Source organism: Thunnus thynnus, chromosome 9 (genome assembly GCF_963924715.1).
Source record: "Thunnus thynnus chromosome 9, fThuThy2.1, whole genome shotgun sequence".
Classification (NCBI taxonomy): domain Eukaryota; kingdom Metazoa; phylum Chordata; class Actinopteri; order Scombriformes; family Scombridae; genus Thunnus; species Thunnus thynnus.
Window position 1 is genome coordinate 9348299 of NC_089525.1, and position 18176 is coordinate 9366474.

The following is an 18176-nucleotide window of genomic DNA, read 5'->3' on the forward strand; positions in this document are numbered from 1 at the left end:
AATAATTGCCTCAAGCAGAATAGCGGAAGTCATGGTGTCAGAAATGATTGCTAACCACACCCCCCCCACTCACAGGAAGCCCTCTGTGTGCTAAAATCCCCCAGTACAGCACAGTATGTCTCTGAGAGAGAGAGGGAAAGCGATAAAGAGATAATGGTAAGAAAATCAAAACAGGAAATAACTTTTTATTAGAACAGAAAAAGACAGTTGTTATTGTTTATGAGAAATAGATACAGTGGGAAGAAAATAGTGTGAGGGGAGAGAGGCGGCGGGAGGGTGGAGCAGTGAAACTGGGGGTGGGAGGAGGGAGGGGATTGCATGAGTGTTGGCTGATTCTTAACTCTTCTGCTTTTTGATTGTGAATGCGACGTAGCTTCAAGGTTGAAGACAGAGGTGAGGTGTTGACTGTCAATATGTTTTTTTAAGAATTGAGCTTTTGTATGAGAAGCAGTTCACATCTGGATGCTTGAAGTGTAGAGTCATGCCTCATGGGGGATCTCATATGTTTCTCCAATGTGAGGAATGTGTTGAGGGTGTGTGTGTGCATGTGTGTAGGCCTGTGTTCCTCTCTCTGTCCACGACTTTGTGCCACATCTGTGTGTTGTTTGGGACATGGGTGGTGACATGTTTTGTTTGTTGGACCAGTGCACGTGGAGGGAACTGGGTGCTCACCGCCAACATTTTGGATGCTGATACACGAAGGATGTAATGTCTGAATGGAAAAGCTGTAACGCGCCAACAACCCACAGAGAGATGATTCACAGCGAATAAAAGAATGTGTTTCCATTTGCAAGACCTGAGGACTAAAACTGTTCCATCCTAAGGTAGGGGCTTATCAAGAGCAACTCTTTTCTGAAACAGACAAATTTCATAAAACTCTAAATCCCAACTGTAACTCGTCAGTCTTCCTCTCAGAGTACTGAAAAACTCATAAGTTACAGAAAGATATTTCTCTCATAATGAGATGATGTGTGACTACTGGTCATCACAGCTTTGATACAGTCATTGTTGTACATGTTGGTCCACTGATACAAGCTGCAAGGGGGAAATTAAGAGATTGATCATCACTAAGAAGTCCTTCAAGATCATGTAGACAGCCTCTGACAGAAGCATACTGTACATGTGAGATTACAAGTAATGAGAGAAGAATCACACTGAAAAAATCACATTGGCCAAAGGTCACTGAAGCTAAAAGGGAGACTGGAGACTGAGGGGTCCCCTGGGAGCCTTTTCCAAGTGCTGTGAAGCAGGATAAAAGGCAAAGAGGCCAGAGTGCTGTGGAGGGTTTATATCTATAAAAGCAGAGCTGTACAGCATCCAAATTGACTAAAATCCCCTCTTTACTTATCTAAAATTCCTTTGCTTGTTAATGTCTTCACTGGGAAGCAGTGCTGGAAAGTAAATGAAGTATATTTACTCCAGTACTGTACATACAACTGTATTAATATTGTATGCTACTTCTTCTTCTATTCCACTACATTTCAGAGGGAAATGTTGTACTTTGTACTTCACTACATTTATTTTACAGCTACAGTTAATAGTTACTTTAACACAAAGACATATGATAAGCTTTTTGGCGTGCAACTCCTTACAAAAAAGCAGTGACTGTAGTTGGGGCCTCTTATTATGTTTAAGATGTCTATGAGTTGTTAGCAGAACCACCAAAAAGAGACATTTACCCTCTAAACCTCTCATTTGACTCAATTTAAATAACTGTTCAAAGCCCAAAGAGCTAAAATTATCCCAATATTTCACACAAAAAAGCAAAGATTAGAGAAAAATCAGTAAAATGAATGCAAATTTGTGTCAATGGAAAGTAGTGCCTTCTTTTTTCACACCCCATTAATCATTTCACCAACCTCTCAGACTTATCTCGTGACCCTTTGGAACTGGAGTTAGGTTGGAAACCACTAAACCACCTAACTGTATATAAAGGTCACTAGCTACAGTACAGAACAGTACTTCCAATTGATGCTTCTGTATTAATAACAATGTAATAAATAATAATACATCACTAACAGGAGCCACTTTCCTGCATAATGATTACTTTGATACTTTAAATACATTTTGCTGATAATATATCTGTACTTTTACTTAAATGGGATTTTAAATGTGGGGATTTTACATATAATGGAGTAATTCTACATCGTTATACTGGTACTTTTACTTAATTGAAGTCTCTGAATACTTATTGTGCCACTTCTGGGAAGAGAACAGAGCAGAGAAAAGTATGTCTGACAGTTAAAGATATAAATAATCCTAAGTATTACTCGGAAAACACCTCATCTTAAAAGGACTTTCCAGTACAGAAGTAACACACTCAGACAGCCTATGTTGAACCCTGAAGAGGTTAATGTTTAATAGTTGTGCATCATCTTTGTTATTTTTAACAAACTGTTGTAGTTGTACTAGTGGTCAGTCCTCTTTACGCAATGATGTTCCAAATAGTATCTGTCCTGTTATAATGAGGGATTTATAAGCACTTTCCTGGATGATGTACAAATCCTCTGTCCTCTACTCCAGATAAAATGGTCCTTGAGGGTTTCAGAAATGTCCTCAAAAAGCAGTGAGTGTTGACAGTATTCCTGCTATGTTTCAGTTCATCAGGAAAACAACATTCTCATGGAATGAATATCATTTCACATTTTGAAACTGAAAAAAAAAAGCTTTGAAAGATTGAAACTTGTGTTTGAAAGCTTAAAATTAAACTAAAATAGGCTTTGCAAGATTGAAAATAAGTTTTAAAGTCTTGCATAATGTATTGATAGGCTGAAAAAAACATAATAAAAATATCTGCAGATATTATTTTGTATTTGAGTTTTCTGTCTTCACAACTGCAGCTCTCTTTGTACAGTGTCTCTCCAACACATTTTCAGTTTCTACCTGTTTTTCAGAAATCTGCCCGCATAGTTGTGAGCTTGTGAGTCATGTGATTTCTGGCAGCATTGTCCTGCAGCTCTGGTCTGAAACTCTGAGGTCTGAACCACATGTATACATGTATGATTGAAAACTTTTTCTATGCGTTTTGGCCTTTCGTCCACATGCAAGCTACATTTAAGATCACTGAAAATTGACCTTTTGAAAACTCCTTTCAGGGTGAAGATTTTTATAAACTCCGTTTTCAGTGTTAACGTGTGGACAGGGAAAACTGAGTTTTTGACTTGTGGTGTTAGAATATGCGCCGTTATCTCCTTTGTTTACAAGCGGTGATTTCATGCAATGGCAGATGTGGACAAACTAGTGCTGGTTCTAACCTTGCTAACAGGAGTTTTTATATGTTTACAGATGAATGTTCACTTACTTTTCCACTGTACTGAGGAACAGAGGCGTCAAAATGCACTACAGAGGTCACTGCCACATTGCTACATTACAGGTAGCTACCGGAAATAGGCCTGAATTTTTTCAGGCTTCTGATTGGCCAACATGGCTTTAGGTTTAGGAGTTAAATTGGTTATATCCCTACCCTGCTCCTTATTTCTACTTTGAGGAGCGAGGAGCAAGGAGGGATCTCTGAAGAGCCGTGAGCGACGATACACAAGAGCAACCTTCATGGAAGTCTTTTACTGGCAGGCACGCCCCCTTATTGGAAAGAAGTTATTGATTGGATGCTGCAGCTGATCAGACTGATCTGAAACATCACATCATAACTGTGTGGAGACAGATTACTGATTAAACTCAAGTGTATCACTCCCACTCCTTAATTGTGTCTGATCAACAAAAGAACTGTAAACAACTTCATTTATTAGAAACATTTTTTAAACACATTTACATTTTACATCATTTATCATCATTTTCATTCAGTCACATGTGAGGCTGTAAATTCCTGAGTGTCAGGTTTGATATGAGTTACATAATTTCAATTTTCCCTGAAACATTTAGCCTAATAAATAATTTCCAGTGTTCAAAAGACACTCTGATCATATTCTGAGTTATTAAATGATGAATCTCATAATATCAACAAATACAGACACTAATAATTCATACATAAATAATATAAACACATTCTGGCAGTAGAAATGGTTCTTGTGCCTCTGAGCAGGACACAGTACACAGTATAAAAACAGAATGCAGGTTTTTATTCATGTGCAGGTATTTGTCTTGCTACAGAGAGAAAACACTGCTGCTCTGATGGTGATACTAACTGTGCACTTTTATTAGTATTAGAACAGCGCACGTGTGCAGACACAAACTCCATCAAAAGCTGCTACAGCTGTTAAAGCTGACAATAGATGTATAAAGAGAACTGGATACAGCGTCAGAGGCGGGGCCCCGTTCATTCCTATGAAAGTTGCTCAGTGGTTCATTAAGCTAAAAAATCCATTTACTGCTGTAAAAAATTGCCCAGATGAAAACATACTGCACACACTCTATGACCCACTTATGCACCCAAAGAGTATGCTCACTAGAGACTTCCGCCAGCTTAGACACTTGCGGTTTAGCCTTCCAGCTAACTTGAATGGGAATAAAACAGTTCAATCATGGGGTTCTTTGAGACTTTTGAAATGTGATCGGACTGAATGGATCAAATTTTGATAGTGAAACAAGTCATTTTGTGGGTGTTGTCGTGCTCAAAAAAATGTATCCACCGTTTTACAGCCACTCCTTTTCCCATGATTGTGTGTGGGAAACATGCTTTTTGGGCCCGTAGGACCCAGAAGTTGTAATTCCACAGCTAACTGACAGCTGATCCAGCTGTGATCAGCGGCCACCCTCATCAAAAACAGACAATGCTTCACATGACACCTCAGCCAGACAGGTGTTATTTTTTGACAGTTTCAGACCAGAGCTGCAGGGCAACACTGCCAGCAATCACGTGACTCGCAAGTTCACAACTGTGTGGGCAGATATCTGAAAAGTGGGTGTTGTAAACTCTGCTCTGAAAGAACAGTCTGTAACACAAGTGCAAAATAAGTTTCATAAGTTTACTTAAGTTTCAAAATAAAGATTTGCCCTTTCAGAACTCTTTTCAAAACTTTTTTGACAACATATATGCACCAGTTTTCAGATCACCATTTACAAGGTTTCAAACAAACTAATACACTGGGAGAACAGTGACAAATTTGAAACTGAAAATGTGTTGGAGAAACACAGTAAAAAGAGAGCTGCAGTTGTGAAGAAAGAAAACTCAAATACAGAATAATGTTTGTAGAGATAAAAAGCAAAATTCAGAACATCACGCAAGTCTTCAAAACTTAGTTTCAGTCTTGCAAAACCTTTTTTATTTGTTTCAAGCTTTGACACTGAGTTTCAACCTTTCAAATCTTTCTTTTCAGTTTCGAAATACCACATGATATTCACCCCATAAATTCTGAGCTGTAAAATATGTGTGAAAGACCAGGACACTGAAAACAAAACAGCCTCTCTTTGCTTTGTTCCCAATCAGCTCAGATCAGAGAGAAAACTGCATCACAAAAGGATGAATCTTCACAGACAGATGACACAACATATATGTGTAATCACGATGAATCATTTTGAGTAATTTTTTTAAAGAAAGAATGACTTCATTCTCAGGTGACAGCTTATGAAATTGGACTATTTCCGACTATTCTGGTTTCTTCAGTCTTACATGATAGTAAACTGAATATCTTTGGGTTGTGGATTATCTGTCGGGACAAAACAAGACATTTTAGGTTGCATCTTGGGCTTTGGGAAACACTGATCAACACTGTTCACCATTTTCTGACATTTTGTAGACTAAACAACTAATCAACTAATTGACAGATTAATTGATAATGAAAATAATTGTTAGTTGTTAGTCCCTCATGAACGGTTTGTTGTACCAAACAGTAAAGAAACCCACACAGAAACAGTATAGACTTAGTATTGTTAACAGAAGTAGGTGTACCATGCCTACAAGTTAGTAGTTCAATTCCAGATATGACTGTGCATTTCCATTTTAAGCAAAAATCAAGTGTAGGTTGTCTAAAACTCTTTAAACCCTTCTGAGATGACTTTCATTTTGTGCTGTTGGAACTGTCAAACAGCCTTTTAGGTATGACTTACACTGAAATGGTGGATTCACCACAGAAAGAGTTGTTCCTCATATCTTAGCAGACTGAGGGCTGGTTTGCCTTTGTCGGACCCGCTAACCACATGCCTAGTCTGATCTGTCAACCACGGGTTTCACTGATGCATTGCACAGAGGCATTTCACACTGGTTTATTATAGGCCCCTTTGCAGGTGGAGATGCTGAATAGGGAACGCTGTGTGGGAAATTGTCGCATTTACGTCTCTGTGGGCTGACACATTTACTGTAAATGCCATTGCAAAAGCTGTGATCACACACAAAGATCTGTATGTTGTCTAATGCACAGTCTTAAAAGGTGTTAGGACAGGCTGATGCTGAGGTGTCAGGTGTGAACGTGTTTGCATGTGAGTGCGAGTGTCTGTATGTGCTGTACAATGTGATATGTGTCTGATCAAGAAAGGCTCTCACTCATTACCTGATGGCTATCTGGACAACATGCAAAACATGCGGCCATTAGAGGATGATTTACAGTGACAAATATCAACCTGTTTTGTCTAGATACCTGCTTTCACATATCCCAGCATGCAGTGGAAGGGAGGCAGAGCAAGTGTCCACTTTGTCACAGTCACGTCTCACATTCAGACAGACAACCACATCTATTGCACAAGATCGATTCAGAGTTTCAGATATGCCTGATCTGCCTGTTTTCTGGTAAGTGAGAGGAAACTCATGCAGGCCTCCATGCTGTGAGCTTACATTGCACCTGACAGTCAGACAGACGGACTGTTTTTCTTTCCGGCTTTATGGTGCTTGGACACAGTTTTACATATCTGTCTAGAAACATCTTTGAACTGACCCACTTTTCTCTCCCCTACCAGGATGAAGTGCTTCTGAGACTGAAACTCTGGAGGTCTGTCTTCAACTTCACTGAAATAGAACATTATTTATCTCTGTGGGATGCTGTAGGGAACAGGACTCTAGTGGCACAGCATGATCTGCTTCTCACCATGATGGTCAACATGGATGCTCACCCATCACCAGACTAAAAACAGCTCCCCTGATACAAGCTTCCTGTTGGTTCACAGGGCAGCTTGTCTTAACAGTTAACAGTAAAACAGCCCCTGGCTTAAGATGAACTCAACCAACGTAAGCTGTGAAGAAGGTGCTCTACATAAATACCAACACGATGTGTATGCAGTGGTGTACAGCGTGATCCTAGCGCCAGGCCTGCTGGGTAACGTGCTGGCGCTGTGGGTGTTCAGGGTTTATATCAAAGAAACCAAGAAGGCTGTGGTGTTCATGATGAATCTGGCTATGGCCGACCTGCTGCAGGTAAGAATCTCTCTACGTCTCTTATATATATGATTATTTTCTTAGGTTTTTGTTTATCTCATACATCAGTCTGTCTGTTGTCACATCTCATTTAATATAATTTGACTGGGGATAAGTTTTTATCATGTTAAGATAAATCCTTTGGGTGAATGGAAAGGCTGCAAGTAATGATAATTTTCATTAATGATTAATTTACAAGGGTTAGAGTTATTATTAATTGTATCAATTATTTTTTTTCAATTAAGAGTTTAATTGGTAAAACTTAAACACATAAACCCCCCTGTTTAGCATGTATAAACAGTGTATAACACTTAGTAGATTGTTTATAATCCACTATAATGTAGTTGTAAATAGATTTATACATTTTCAGTGTTTATTAATGTATTTGTCAATAATTAGAGCATCCATAACAGTTGAATGACTGAATGAATGACTGATAAATACAGAATAACATAGCTATTATGTACAATATATGAACAAACATACATGAAGAAATCTTAACTTGTATTTTAAAACATATATTAACTGTGTTTATATGTGTAAAAATCAAGACATGTTGAGCTTTAAAGTTCATTCTTTCGTTTGACAAAAAAAAAAAAATCTTAAAGGACCAGTGTGTACAATTTAGTGGCATCTAGTGGTGAGATTGTAAATTACAACCAAATTGGTGTAACATGGTGGTGCAACATAACGGCCTCCGTGGAAGAGGACCTGCTCCCTATGTAGATACAAAAGGCTAATTTTAAGGTAACGAAAACATGATTCTTATTTTCAGGTGATTATACAGTAATTAAAACATACTTATGAATATTATATTCCTTTTCTGCTGAGTCTGTTCTGCGAGATGCCACTAAATTCTACACACTGCACCTTTAACTCAAGGTCCACTTACTTGATTTCTTGCAGGACTTTCAGGCAAATCTCAGGGCCTTCATTAGCAGATGGCGTGTACGTAGTTGTCATGGAGCATAATGAATACTACATTAATAAATACAATAAATTATAAGCACTTAATTAATAAATATAATTAATGGATATAACATATTTCATATTCATCCAATAATTTATGACTAAATTATTATTTTTTATCCAATAATATTTTATATAACAATTTATTTGGGGATGACTGTTAAATTGTGTCAATCCCTTATTATTAATTTATACACCGTTTACAGGTGTTTCACGGGAGGAGTTATAATTGTGGAAAAATACATACATACATAAACCTTTAAAAATGTCCTCACCTTACAACTACTTTATAGTGTGTTATAGGGAAATTAAAATAAAGTTTTAACCTATTAAATATCAAAAATTCTGGAAGATGTCCATCACGCGTTCCAAGTTTTGGGTGATATCATCAAGTTGCTTGTTTTGTACAACCAACAGTTCAGACTGCAAAGGTTATTGAACTTGCAGTGATATAAAACATTTGAGAAGCTGGGCAAAAATGCATTCCAGTGTTCAGCTGTAGCTAACATGAGGCAACGGTGGTCTTAGTTATTCAAATCAAGTGGGTATCTACCACGATTTCAACAACATACTTGAAACAATGTGAACCAATCCTTTCAACAATTAACCAATGATGGTTGTTAACTACAGTAGATTGTTTCAGAAAAAAAGCGGATGCATTAACTGACCTGTTATCACAATAAGACAAAAATAAGAGGGTTTTGTTTGCTTCTTTTTCTTTTTTTTTGTTGTTTTTTGCTGTTGTTTGTTTGTAGTTGTACCACCATCTTGACACTCTTTGTTCCTCTCAGGTTCTCTCTCTGCCTCTGCGGATCTACTATTACCTGAACAAAAGCTGGCCCTTTGGTCAGCCTCTCTGCATGATCTGCTTCTACCTGAAGTACGTCAACATGTACGCCTCTATCTACTTCCTGGCGTGTGTCAGCGTGCGCCGCTGTGAGCTCATCATGCGACCACTGAGGTATAACTCATCCAGGAGAAAAGGAGACAACTTAATATGTGGCCTCGGCTGGCTGTTGGTCTGCCTGGGCTGTCTACCATTCCCTCTGCTGAGGAATCCCAGCGATAAAACAAACCTTAACTCTAGTCATGGTAACCTCACCTCAGTGTGTTTCTCAGAGCTGCCCATGCAGGATATCAGTACCCCAGCAGCCTTGGCCCTCTTAATCATAGCTGAGCTGCTGGGCTTCATCATCCCGCTCATCCTGGTGATAGCCTGCACCTGCCTGACTGCTGGGAGCCTTAAGAAGTCAACAGTGGGGGCGGTTTCTGACCGAGGGGAGAAGCGTAGGGCGTTAAGGATGGTGCTAAGCTGTGCTGTGGTCTTCTTAGTGTGCTTTGCTCCTTACCATATCACTATGCCCCTGGACTTCATGGTCAAGGCCAACACTTTCAAGGACTGCATCCTCAGGGACCTGATTCAAAGATCTCACCCTGTCACACTCTGCCTGGCCAGCCTGAACTGCTGCTTGGACCCACTCATGTACTATTTCACAACGGATGAATTCAAGCGGCGACTGAGCAAGCCAGAGATAACAGAGAGCATGACTTTCACCAGGCGTTTGTCCTGCATAGCTGGAGAGGACTTACAAGATGAGTAGACTACACTCATTCTCTCTAAACTCACCCACTAAACCCTGATATGAAATCTATGCGTTCCTACAACAGAGGAAAACGTCATTTACATGTAAGACAGGATGTGAGTTTCAAAATGGGAACTTTTTCTATTTATTTTTTCAATAAAAGGTGTGTTTGCTCTTTCTAAATTTATATGGCCCTGGTGAAGAGTGAGCAGTTCCTGTTATGAGGGATGAACCTGCCATCAGTGCCAACATCTCTAATAGGCATCAGGAAATACAGAATACCGGAAAACCTCTGAAGCAGCCACAGTTTTCCACTAGAGACTCTCCAGTTTTATGACAAGCTCACAGCTTGCAGAGGATGATAAAAGCGTTAATGTTCCAAAGTGCTGTTTTCATTGGCGCTGTGATAATAAAGCAAACTGCAAAAATATTCAGTAGGTAAAGAAACAGCTTTATTCAACAACAAAGTGAGATTCGGTTCAATAGCTGCGCACAACATTGTTTTTTTGTTGATCTAATCTTCTTAATCGTCTGTTAAAAAGCTGAGACAGAAACATTTTCACACGCTCACTTCCTGTCTGATTGTCTTTCTATGCAGGCATCACGTGGGAAAGCATTGAAAATTATTTTGGAGGTTAGTTGGCAAAAGGTCTTTTTTTTCCATACTTGAGGGTTTGCTGAAGTTTTTTTTTTTCTTTTACAAATATGTTCCTATAACAATTTAAAATATCTAGGATTTTGCAAAACTTGTAGATTCTGAACCTACAGCAACTAAATGTCTCTGTAAAGATAATTTCATCACAGGACTACAAATTCATTCATAAGAATTAAAAAAAAATCTTCAAGGTCAAATTTGGTGAAATTTCCCTTTAGCTTATACACTCCTTTTCCTTCATCGACCATCCTTCATGTTTATTATCACAAATGAGGTTTCTACACAAACACAAACACTGGTCATATAGGGTGCTAGACTGTTCACCATCAGGTTTGACACCATTAATGACATAAAATCATCACACAGCAGGACAGCAGAGGCCTCTGGGAGCAGCAGGGCACTCTGGGAAATATCTACAAAATAGTGACTGAAAGCTCTGGGCTTGTGCATCTCTGGTACCATCCATAAAAGACAATGACAACCACGTTACATACTGCAACTGTACCGTACCATACATTTCCAGGGTGATTTGCGCTATATCCTACTATAACACGTAGTTTCTCTCGTCAGCAGGAGACAAACCCTTTTAATGTCTGTTAAGAGTTGGAACAGCAGGCTGACACACAGACAGGTCTGATATGAATGACTTCTCAGCATCACTAGGATATCCAGTAGAATGACTAACAACTCTCTCCTCTGTAGGTGACTGTATGTTGTAGCACAGTAACAACAATGAGATCAGTCTGCAGGAAGCAACAGTAACAGAACAAAAAACTAACATAAGAAATGAAACTTAGTAAATCCTTGGTTAACAGGCTGATGCAGGTTATTGGTACAAGACTAGCTAGTGAATACTTGAGCAAGAGAGCTATGACATATGCAGGTTCAGGGAAATATAGCAGAGAAAGGGTTTATGCTAGAGTGCTGTAACTTAAATTCACATATCACTGGGGGGTTAAAAGCAGGGGAGGCAAAAACTGAGATTAGAATTTTATACAAAAGTAACTTTCCGATAAAAGTTGTTCCCTCCTTCGCCTACTCCCACTCTCTCTTTCTTTTTTTCCGTCATTCTGGCTCTCTCCATTACTCTCTCTGACCTATGCTCATGCTTTCCCATCAAGCCTTGCAGATCCGGGTCTCCGTCACAAACTTGTTTTCAAAGTGGTGGAAGGTGAAACAATCGTCTGCAGAGCGCTTCTGGATGCCTCCACCTGACAAACACAAAGATAAACGCAAATTAGTCTTAAATAATGAATTGACTGCATGTTTGACACATTTCCTTTTTAAAGTCAAACTGAAATTTGAGTTGAGTCTTTTCTTCCCTGAGAAATCAGCATATACATATGCCATTGGTCTTTGTTCTCACCTGTGTACAAATTTGGTCAAAATTGTAATTACACAAAAAGAAATTCATGTTTATTCATATTCATTTTTCTGCAATGGCGGCATCCCCTACATTAGTATGGTCCAGAGGGGGAATTTTCGGTTAATCTAGCTGAGCGCTAACGATGTTAGCCATTGCTTAGTCCCATCAGTGAGTCGGAATCAGTGGTCCCTCCCACTTCGCAACTCTATTACCATGGGAAATACCGACTCAGAGACTTGAAGCCTAGAAGCTGTTTTAACTTCTTTTGAAAAATGGAAAAATCTGCACAATATTTGCTGTGTCATTATCAAAGTGAGCTAATGTTTCCTTAGATAAAGAGTGAGGAGAATCCACATTTCAGTTTGACTTTAAAACAGAGGCACATTTTTGAAAAGTGGCATCAACTAGAAGGAAATGATGGAAGTATAAAATTTAAAAACACATGCAGTTGCTCTTCAGATGTAAATGAAACAATCACAACAAAATGTCTGTAAAAGTTTTTAGTTGTCCAGCACATCCAGACCTGGCAGGCTGGCGCGGCGTTGCATTCTGTACGTTTCCTTGCCATCACACAGCCGGCGGATGTAGAAGCCCAGAGGTTTGATATCATCAATACGCTCTGTCACCACCAGGTCCTCATGCACCAGGTAGCTGCGGTATGAGCCCGACTGAGACAGACAGAAGGGATCATGAGGGAATCATAATACATCTTAAACCACTTTTAGTCTTTCCAAAGAAAAAAGCAGCTCAGTGAATTCTGACTGCAGCCAAGTGTGAACACTAAGAGCGGGGAGTGGGAGGAAGAATTAATAAATCATCCCCAAACTTCTGCATTTTATGAAACATTTTAAGACTGCATAATGAAATTTGCTGACGGAAACCACCACCCACTACACACCAAATGCTGCACGTTATACTGGATAGCTCGGTGAGAATAACTTTTTTAAAACCAACTGAACTCTCCGTGCTCTCAAACTGTGTTGGGAGTAACTGTTATAAAACATGCTGACCACATTCCACTCCTACTTCAAATGCTCTACAAAAACTTGATAATATACCCTAAAAATCTGAGTTAAGGTGGTACAACATATTCTTTATAAATAAAAATAAATATTGTGGTGGTAAATAGTATTTTTGAAAGGTTTTGGCATGTGAGTAAAAAGGTTTCTGATACTGCCAAGACACAGTTGTCCTTGATAAAAAAACAAACAAACACATTAACTTAATGATTTAGAGAACCTACTCTAGGTTCCACTGACTGACACCAGTGTTCATATCTCATATCTTAAAAAAAGGGAAACGCCAGGCAAATTCTAGTGAATATGACTCATACAGAGTCTATCTCTAATACTAATATCCGAGAATGCGTACTTCGTCAGATATAGGAAGTTCAATTTTTTTCTTTACAAAAACAATCTTTAAATTCAATTATAAATCTGGATTTCCCCAAGTAATATTTAGTCCTTAATATTAGGGCTTATGCATGAGTTTGAGTGAGTGTCAGTATAGTTTTTCCTTTATCATTCGAGCAAGGTGTCTTCTATTGGCAGCTGCATCTTCAGATCCACAGCTGATCACTACTCACCATCAGCTGTGAGAAGAGGTCAATGAGGTCTTGAGGGGGGAGCACCACTGAGGTGTTCAGAGGAATCACAAAGCAGGTCCTCAGAGTCAAGTCCAGATATGCCGTCAGCTTCTACTCACACACACAAACACACATGAGTGAGGTAATCAGGAATGAATTTAAACCACATGAATCAAAGCGCACAAGTACTGTATGTAAAGGTGTTAAGTTTCCTTTCTCACCCTGTTGAAATCATGGAGGATGTAGGCGGGATCTCCAGGTCTGAAGCGAGGAGGGGGCACACTGATGACGGCCATGCTGTCAGAGATCTCCACCTCCTCCTCCACCCGTGGCAGGTAGTACGGCTCGCTCTCTCCTCCAGCTCCGGCTGACACGTCGTTAAACTGCATCGCGCCGTGATACAGTCTCTGGAGGACACAAGAATAAAATTAAATCACACTGATCCACAGAACGAAGACAGAAAAGAACGATGGTGCCCAGATATAGCTGGTCAGCTAAAGAAAAAACACTCTCGGATCTTGTTATATTTTTAGATATTAGCAGTTTATGGTGAACAAATTCAAATAGTAATTTTGTGATGAAAATCAGCACAAACCAGTTGCCCCAGAAATTTGGTTGTTCATTCTCAGTAGCAAGAAACACTCACAACAAAAGTACATTGTGACTTTCACATGGTGATAAAGTGGGTCTCTGCTTCTGTAACCATGTGTACTTCAACTGGTCTCAGATCTATGCAGCCAGTGGTTTGTCTTTAGCTTCTGCTGTACAACTATCTATGGATGACTGTCTGTCAGTCGGTCCACCACTTTGGTCCAGACTGAAATATCTCATCAACTACTGGGTGGATTACCATGACATTCAGTACAGATATTCATAGTCCTCAGAGGTTGTATCCTGATGACTTTGGTGACCCCCCGGACAGTTCCTCTAGCACCACCATGAGGTTTAAATTTGCGGATTTGAGTAAAATTTTTCAAAAACCATTGAAATGATGGCCATGAAATTTGGTGCACACATTCATGTTCCCCCTAGGATGAATCATAGTCACTTTGGTAATTCCTTAACTTTTCATCTAGCACCAGCACCAGGTCAAAAATTTACCAACACTTTGGTTTATGACCACATAAACCAAAAACTAATGACTCTCCCATCAGCCTCACCTGTACTCTGTGTTTGGTGATAATTAGAAAATGTTAGCATGCTAAGAGGCTAATCTAAGATGGTGAACATGTTGAATGTGTCGACTAAACATCAGTTAGCACTTTCATTGTGAGCATGTTAGCATGCTGGTGTAGCATTATGGCTCAAAGCACTACTAAATACAGGCTAAATATAGCCTCACAGAACTGCTAACATGGCTGTAAACTCTTAGTCTTGAAACATCCTCTTACAAAATTTTTGTCTGAAGGTGTGCAGCCTCAGAGTAAAAATTGTTAAATTTGGCTGCATTTAATTATTTTCTACCACTAACTGGTAGAAAGTGGAATCGTACTTATATGAATATATTATATATGTTAATATATATTGTTTTATATAACAAAAGCAAGACAAACTCATGGTCTTATCATCTTCCTGTAATGACTTATGAAACAACTTCCTGGTGTAATTTACACCTCCTGCAGAGACAGAGCAACACTGGTATCCTGTTGTTGCGACCTTTCTCACTACTTGTCGAATATTAGTGTAATAATAGTAGCCTGTGAGGGACACCAAACCAAAATTATGAGCTAAGAGTAACTGGTGTTTATTCTCAGTACAATCTATATTAGCTGTATCACATTACAGGGAGAAATGTGATATGATATTAAAAGGTACATATCAAAATGTTTGCTTAGGCTATAGGAAACGTACTGTTTGTTGCAACAAGACAGAAGACAGAATCTGACGCACTAAAGAAAGAAGAAGCTGAGCCGTCAATACCACGGCATGCATGCAGGATGAGTCTCCTGAGCAAAGCTGAATTTCATTTGAAATGAGGTGTTTACTGTAATAACAGTTCGATAAGATGGTTAAGGCGTTGCTTCAGTTTCATAAGAGAGGAAACCCCTGAACACAGAGACACTATATTGAATGTGAAACTCTCCCACTTGCAACAAAGCAAGATTCAAATAAGTGAAGCCTGCACTTTTTCTGAAGACAGAAATGAGCAAGAGTCAGCACTCGTTTCACACCAAGGCAAGGCGAGAGGGTCCTATCAGCAGTAACAGGCAGCCATAATAATTCTTCCTAAACTCAAATAACCCCCACTCCCCCCCCCTCCCCCACCATCCTTCCTGCATGTCTCTGGCCAAAATTAAAGAAGAGAATTCAAAGTAGTTTCAGTACTTTGAATACAACTATGTTTCTCAGGTTACTCCAAACACTTGGCTCTGAGACATTATTTAAACTGTTATGTTTACATGTGGTTGAAATTCAGTTGCTTTAAATCCAACGGCCCAACTATGTTTAAAGGATTTCTTAACTTCTTAAGAAGGCATTTCAAGGATTGGGTTTTTTTTTTGGCATTTTGCCTTTATAAGACAATATAGATGCAGATATAGACAGGAACCTGCTGCACTTAAATGAAATGAGAAAATCTGGCGCATAATGGTGTCCCACGTTTGTCTATATGTATATTTTGATTCTGGACAAGATGCAGTTTAAACATTTCTAAGCAGTTTTTTTAGATTTAAGATACCAAATGTGGTATGCTAATCACCCTTAGCAGGTGCTTATAGTTGTTTAAATCATGTACTGGATCACATCACATCCTCTGTGGTACATAGGGTGTTGCTGTTTGACACAGTTTACACACTTTAATCAGGCAGAAGAACCCACTGTGAGTCTCACGACAATGATACATAGAATACTGACAATGAACAATATGCACAAACACAAGCAAACACACACACTCACTAACCTTTGGGGTGAAGTATCGATAGAGACATGCTCCCCCCACGATGAGCCCGCTGAGGATGAAGGCGATGCCCAGCAGGGTGAGCAGACAGCGACCTGTGGAGCCCTCTGTGCTCACTGGAGCAGAGGCCAGCTCAGGATCCTAGACACACACACACACACACACACACACACACACAAACATACATTTGTGTTTCCATCACTTAAGGGGACATTACATTAACTAGAGACGTATCCTAGCTTTAACCATAACCACTACATGCCTAACCCTAACCCTAACCTTAACATAACCATAAACTAACCTTTAAACCAAGTCTACACCCTAAAATTAATGATTTATGTTGAGGGGACTTGCTTTTTGTCCTCATAAGGGAGGCAAGTCCCCACAACATGACTGTGTAAACAGATTTACGTCCCCACAACATGACTGTGTAAACAGATTAACGTCCCCACAACATGAGGGATACCTGGACCACACACACATATGTAATTATACAGTGAATAATTATATTGAATGCACTGAAAATCAACATCATATAAAGCTTTGTCTCAACAATCCTCTTATCCCACTGAATCTTTGGCCTCTGCACAACAGCTGTGCGGAAGATGGGCGGTCCGGCAGTTTGCTGCATCAGGTGCAATATGATTCTCAATCCACTTTGAAAAACGAAACAACACTTCAACCCACAATATAACACGTCTAAACTTGAGGAACGCATGCCGGCCTTCTGAAAATGTGCATGGGTGAAGTCCACGGTCACAGCTGCTGCATGAGGCCTGCTAACGGTCTGAAAAACAGACACCGGGACCAGACACTGCGCTGAAGCCCGTTTCCTCACCTTCTCAGCGGCTGGCGCATCTTTTCCTAACGCCTTCTGCGCCAGAGCCGAGTTAAAAGCAATCTTCACCATGTTGGAGTAGAAACGTCGGGTCGGGTTTCTTGTGCGGACAGAAAAAACGGGGGAGACTACCGGTGCTAGACTGCAGGCTCCGCGGTGTGTGTGTGTGACGCACTTTGCAACCTCGGCTTTAATAGCGCTTCCGGTGGCTAGAGGAGATTAATAGGACATCCGAAACTGAAACGAAGTTCTCTGTATGTAACCTCAAAACACAACACGTATATAGACAGGGTGCTACTGGTTAGATTATATTAGTCCTGGTTTGACACTGCCCGCAGAAACCACTTACACTCTCATTTATTGCACCGCTTGAGGGTTAATTTTTATCGCTTTGGCGCCATCTAGTGGCCGCAGTTGAAACTATCAACATGTTTCTCTTTCTAGAAAATGTTTCCCATCAGGAAAAATCAGCTTCTATTCATCAGACTGAATTTAATACCACAAGACTTGAACTATTTACACTTTCAGTTACACTTTACCTGCTATGTGCTGTTCAGTACATGACATACAAATGACTCAAACTTGCACTGACTGCACAGTAATGACTTGGAAATAATATGCTGAGTGTATAATGTAGCCTATTCATCTCTATGAATATTCCAGTCTGTAAACTGACTCTAAATATATTCCCTCCTACAGGCTGGGTATTACCTGCCAGCATGTGTGCCCACTCACACACACAGTACACAGCCTTCACTGCACTGTGTGGAAACACAGGCCAGTGCCAAGGCCGTACAGTATGTCTGACACATATCCTCAGTCCTCTGGTCTGTGGTGGTCTTCTGCTTCCTCTGCTTTCACTCTCCTGACTCAGTAAGGCTTGTACATATAAGTAAATAAACACTTACTGCTGCACCGGCGCTCTACTTCAACGCAAATCTGTGGCATCTCTCCAGCCTTCTGCACTGCAACTGTACCATAAGC

At 39.8% G+C, this 18176-nt stretch overlaps 2 protein-coding genes across 5 annotated transcripts; one reads left to right on the forward strand and one right to left on the reverse strand.

Moving 5' to 3' along the window:
• Positions 1–69: 69 nt before the first annotated feature.
• On the forward strand, positions 70–10598 carry gpr174 (G protein-coupled receptor 174). 4 transcript variants are annotated; one of them, XM_067598715.1, is made up of 5 exons: positions 70–156; positions 646–824; positions 6527–6679; positions 6847–7300; positions 9061–10598. In XM_067598715.1, the coding sequence occupies exons 4-5, from the start codon at positions 7100–7102 to the stop codon at positions 9868–9870; spliced, it is 1011 nt and encodes a 336-aa protein (XP_067454816.1). In that variant the 5' UTR covers positions 70–156; positions 646–824; positions 6527–6679; positions 6847–7099; the 3' UTR covers positions 9871–10598. The 4 variants fall into 4 exon arrangements, with proteins under 4 accessions (XP_067454816.1, XP_067454815.1, XP_067454817.1 ...); XM_067598714.1 differs by lacking the exon at positions 70–156 and adding an exon at positions 312–393; XM_067598716.1 differs by lacking the exons at positions 70–156; positions 6527–6679 and adding an exon at positions 312–393.
• Positions 10283–17538, reverse strand: LOC137189068 (integral membrane protein 2A-like). Its single transcript, XM_067598718.1, has 6 exons — positions 17193–17538; positions 16358–16495; positions 13680–13865; positions 13459–13569; positions 12397–12541; positions 10283–11718 (listed from the first exon to the last, which is right to left on the reverse strand). Exons 1-6 carry the CDS (start codon positions 17262–17264, stop codon positions 11624–11626), a joined length of 747 nt encoding a protein of 248 aa, XP_067454819.1. The 5' UTR covers positions 17265–17538; the 3' UTR covers positions 10283–11623.
• Between the last annotated feature and the right edge of the window lie 638 nt (positions 17539–18176).

Bases quoted from the DNA above. Each gene is read 5' to 3' on its own strand.
- gpr174 (XM_067598715.1), top strand. From the start codon at position 7,100: ATGAACTCAACCAACGTAAGCTGTGAAGAAGGTGCTCTACATAAATAC. The intron at 7,301-9,060 runs GTAAGAATCTCT...TGTTCCTCTCAG, and splicing joins CTATGGCCGACCTGCTGCAG to GTTCTCTCTCTGCCTCTGCG.
- LOC137189068 (XM_067598718.1), bottom strand. From the start codon at position 17,264: ATGGTGAAGATTGCTTTTAACTCGGCTCTGGCGCAGAAGGCGTTAGGA. The intron at 13,570-13,679 runs GTGAGAAAGGAA...GTGTGTGAGTAG, and splicing joins TCCTCCATGATTTCAACAGG to AAGCTGACGGCATATCTGGA. The intron at 11,719-12,396 runs GTCTGGATGTGC...TGTGTTTGTCAG, and splicing joins ACGCCGCGCCAGCCTGCCAG to GTGGAGGCATCCAGAAGCGC.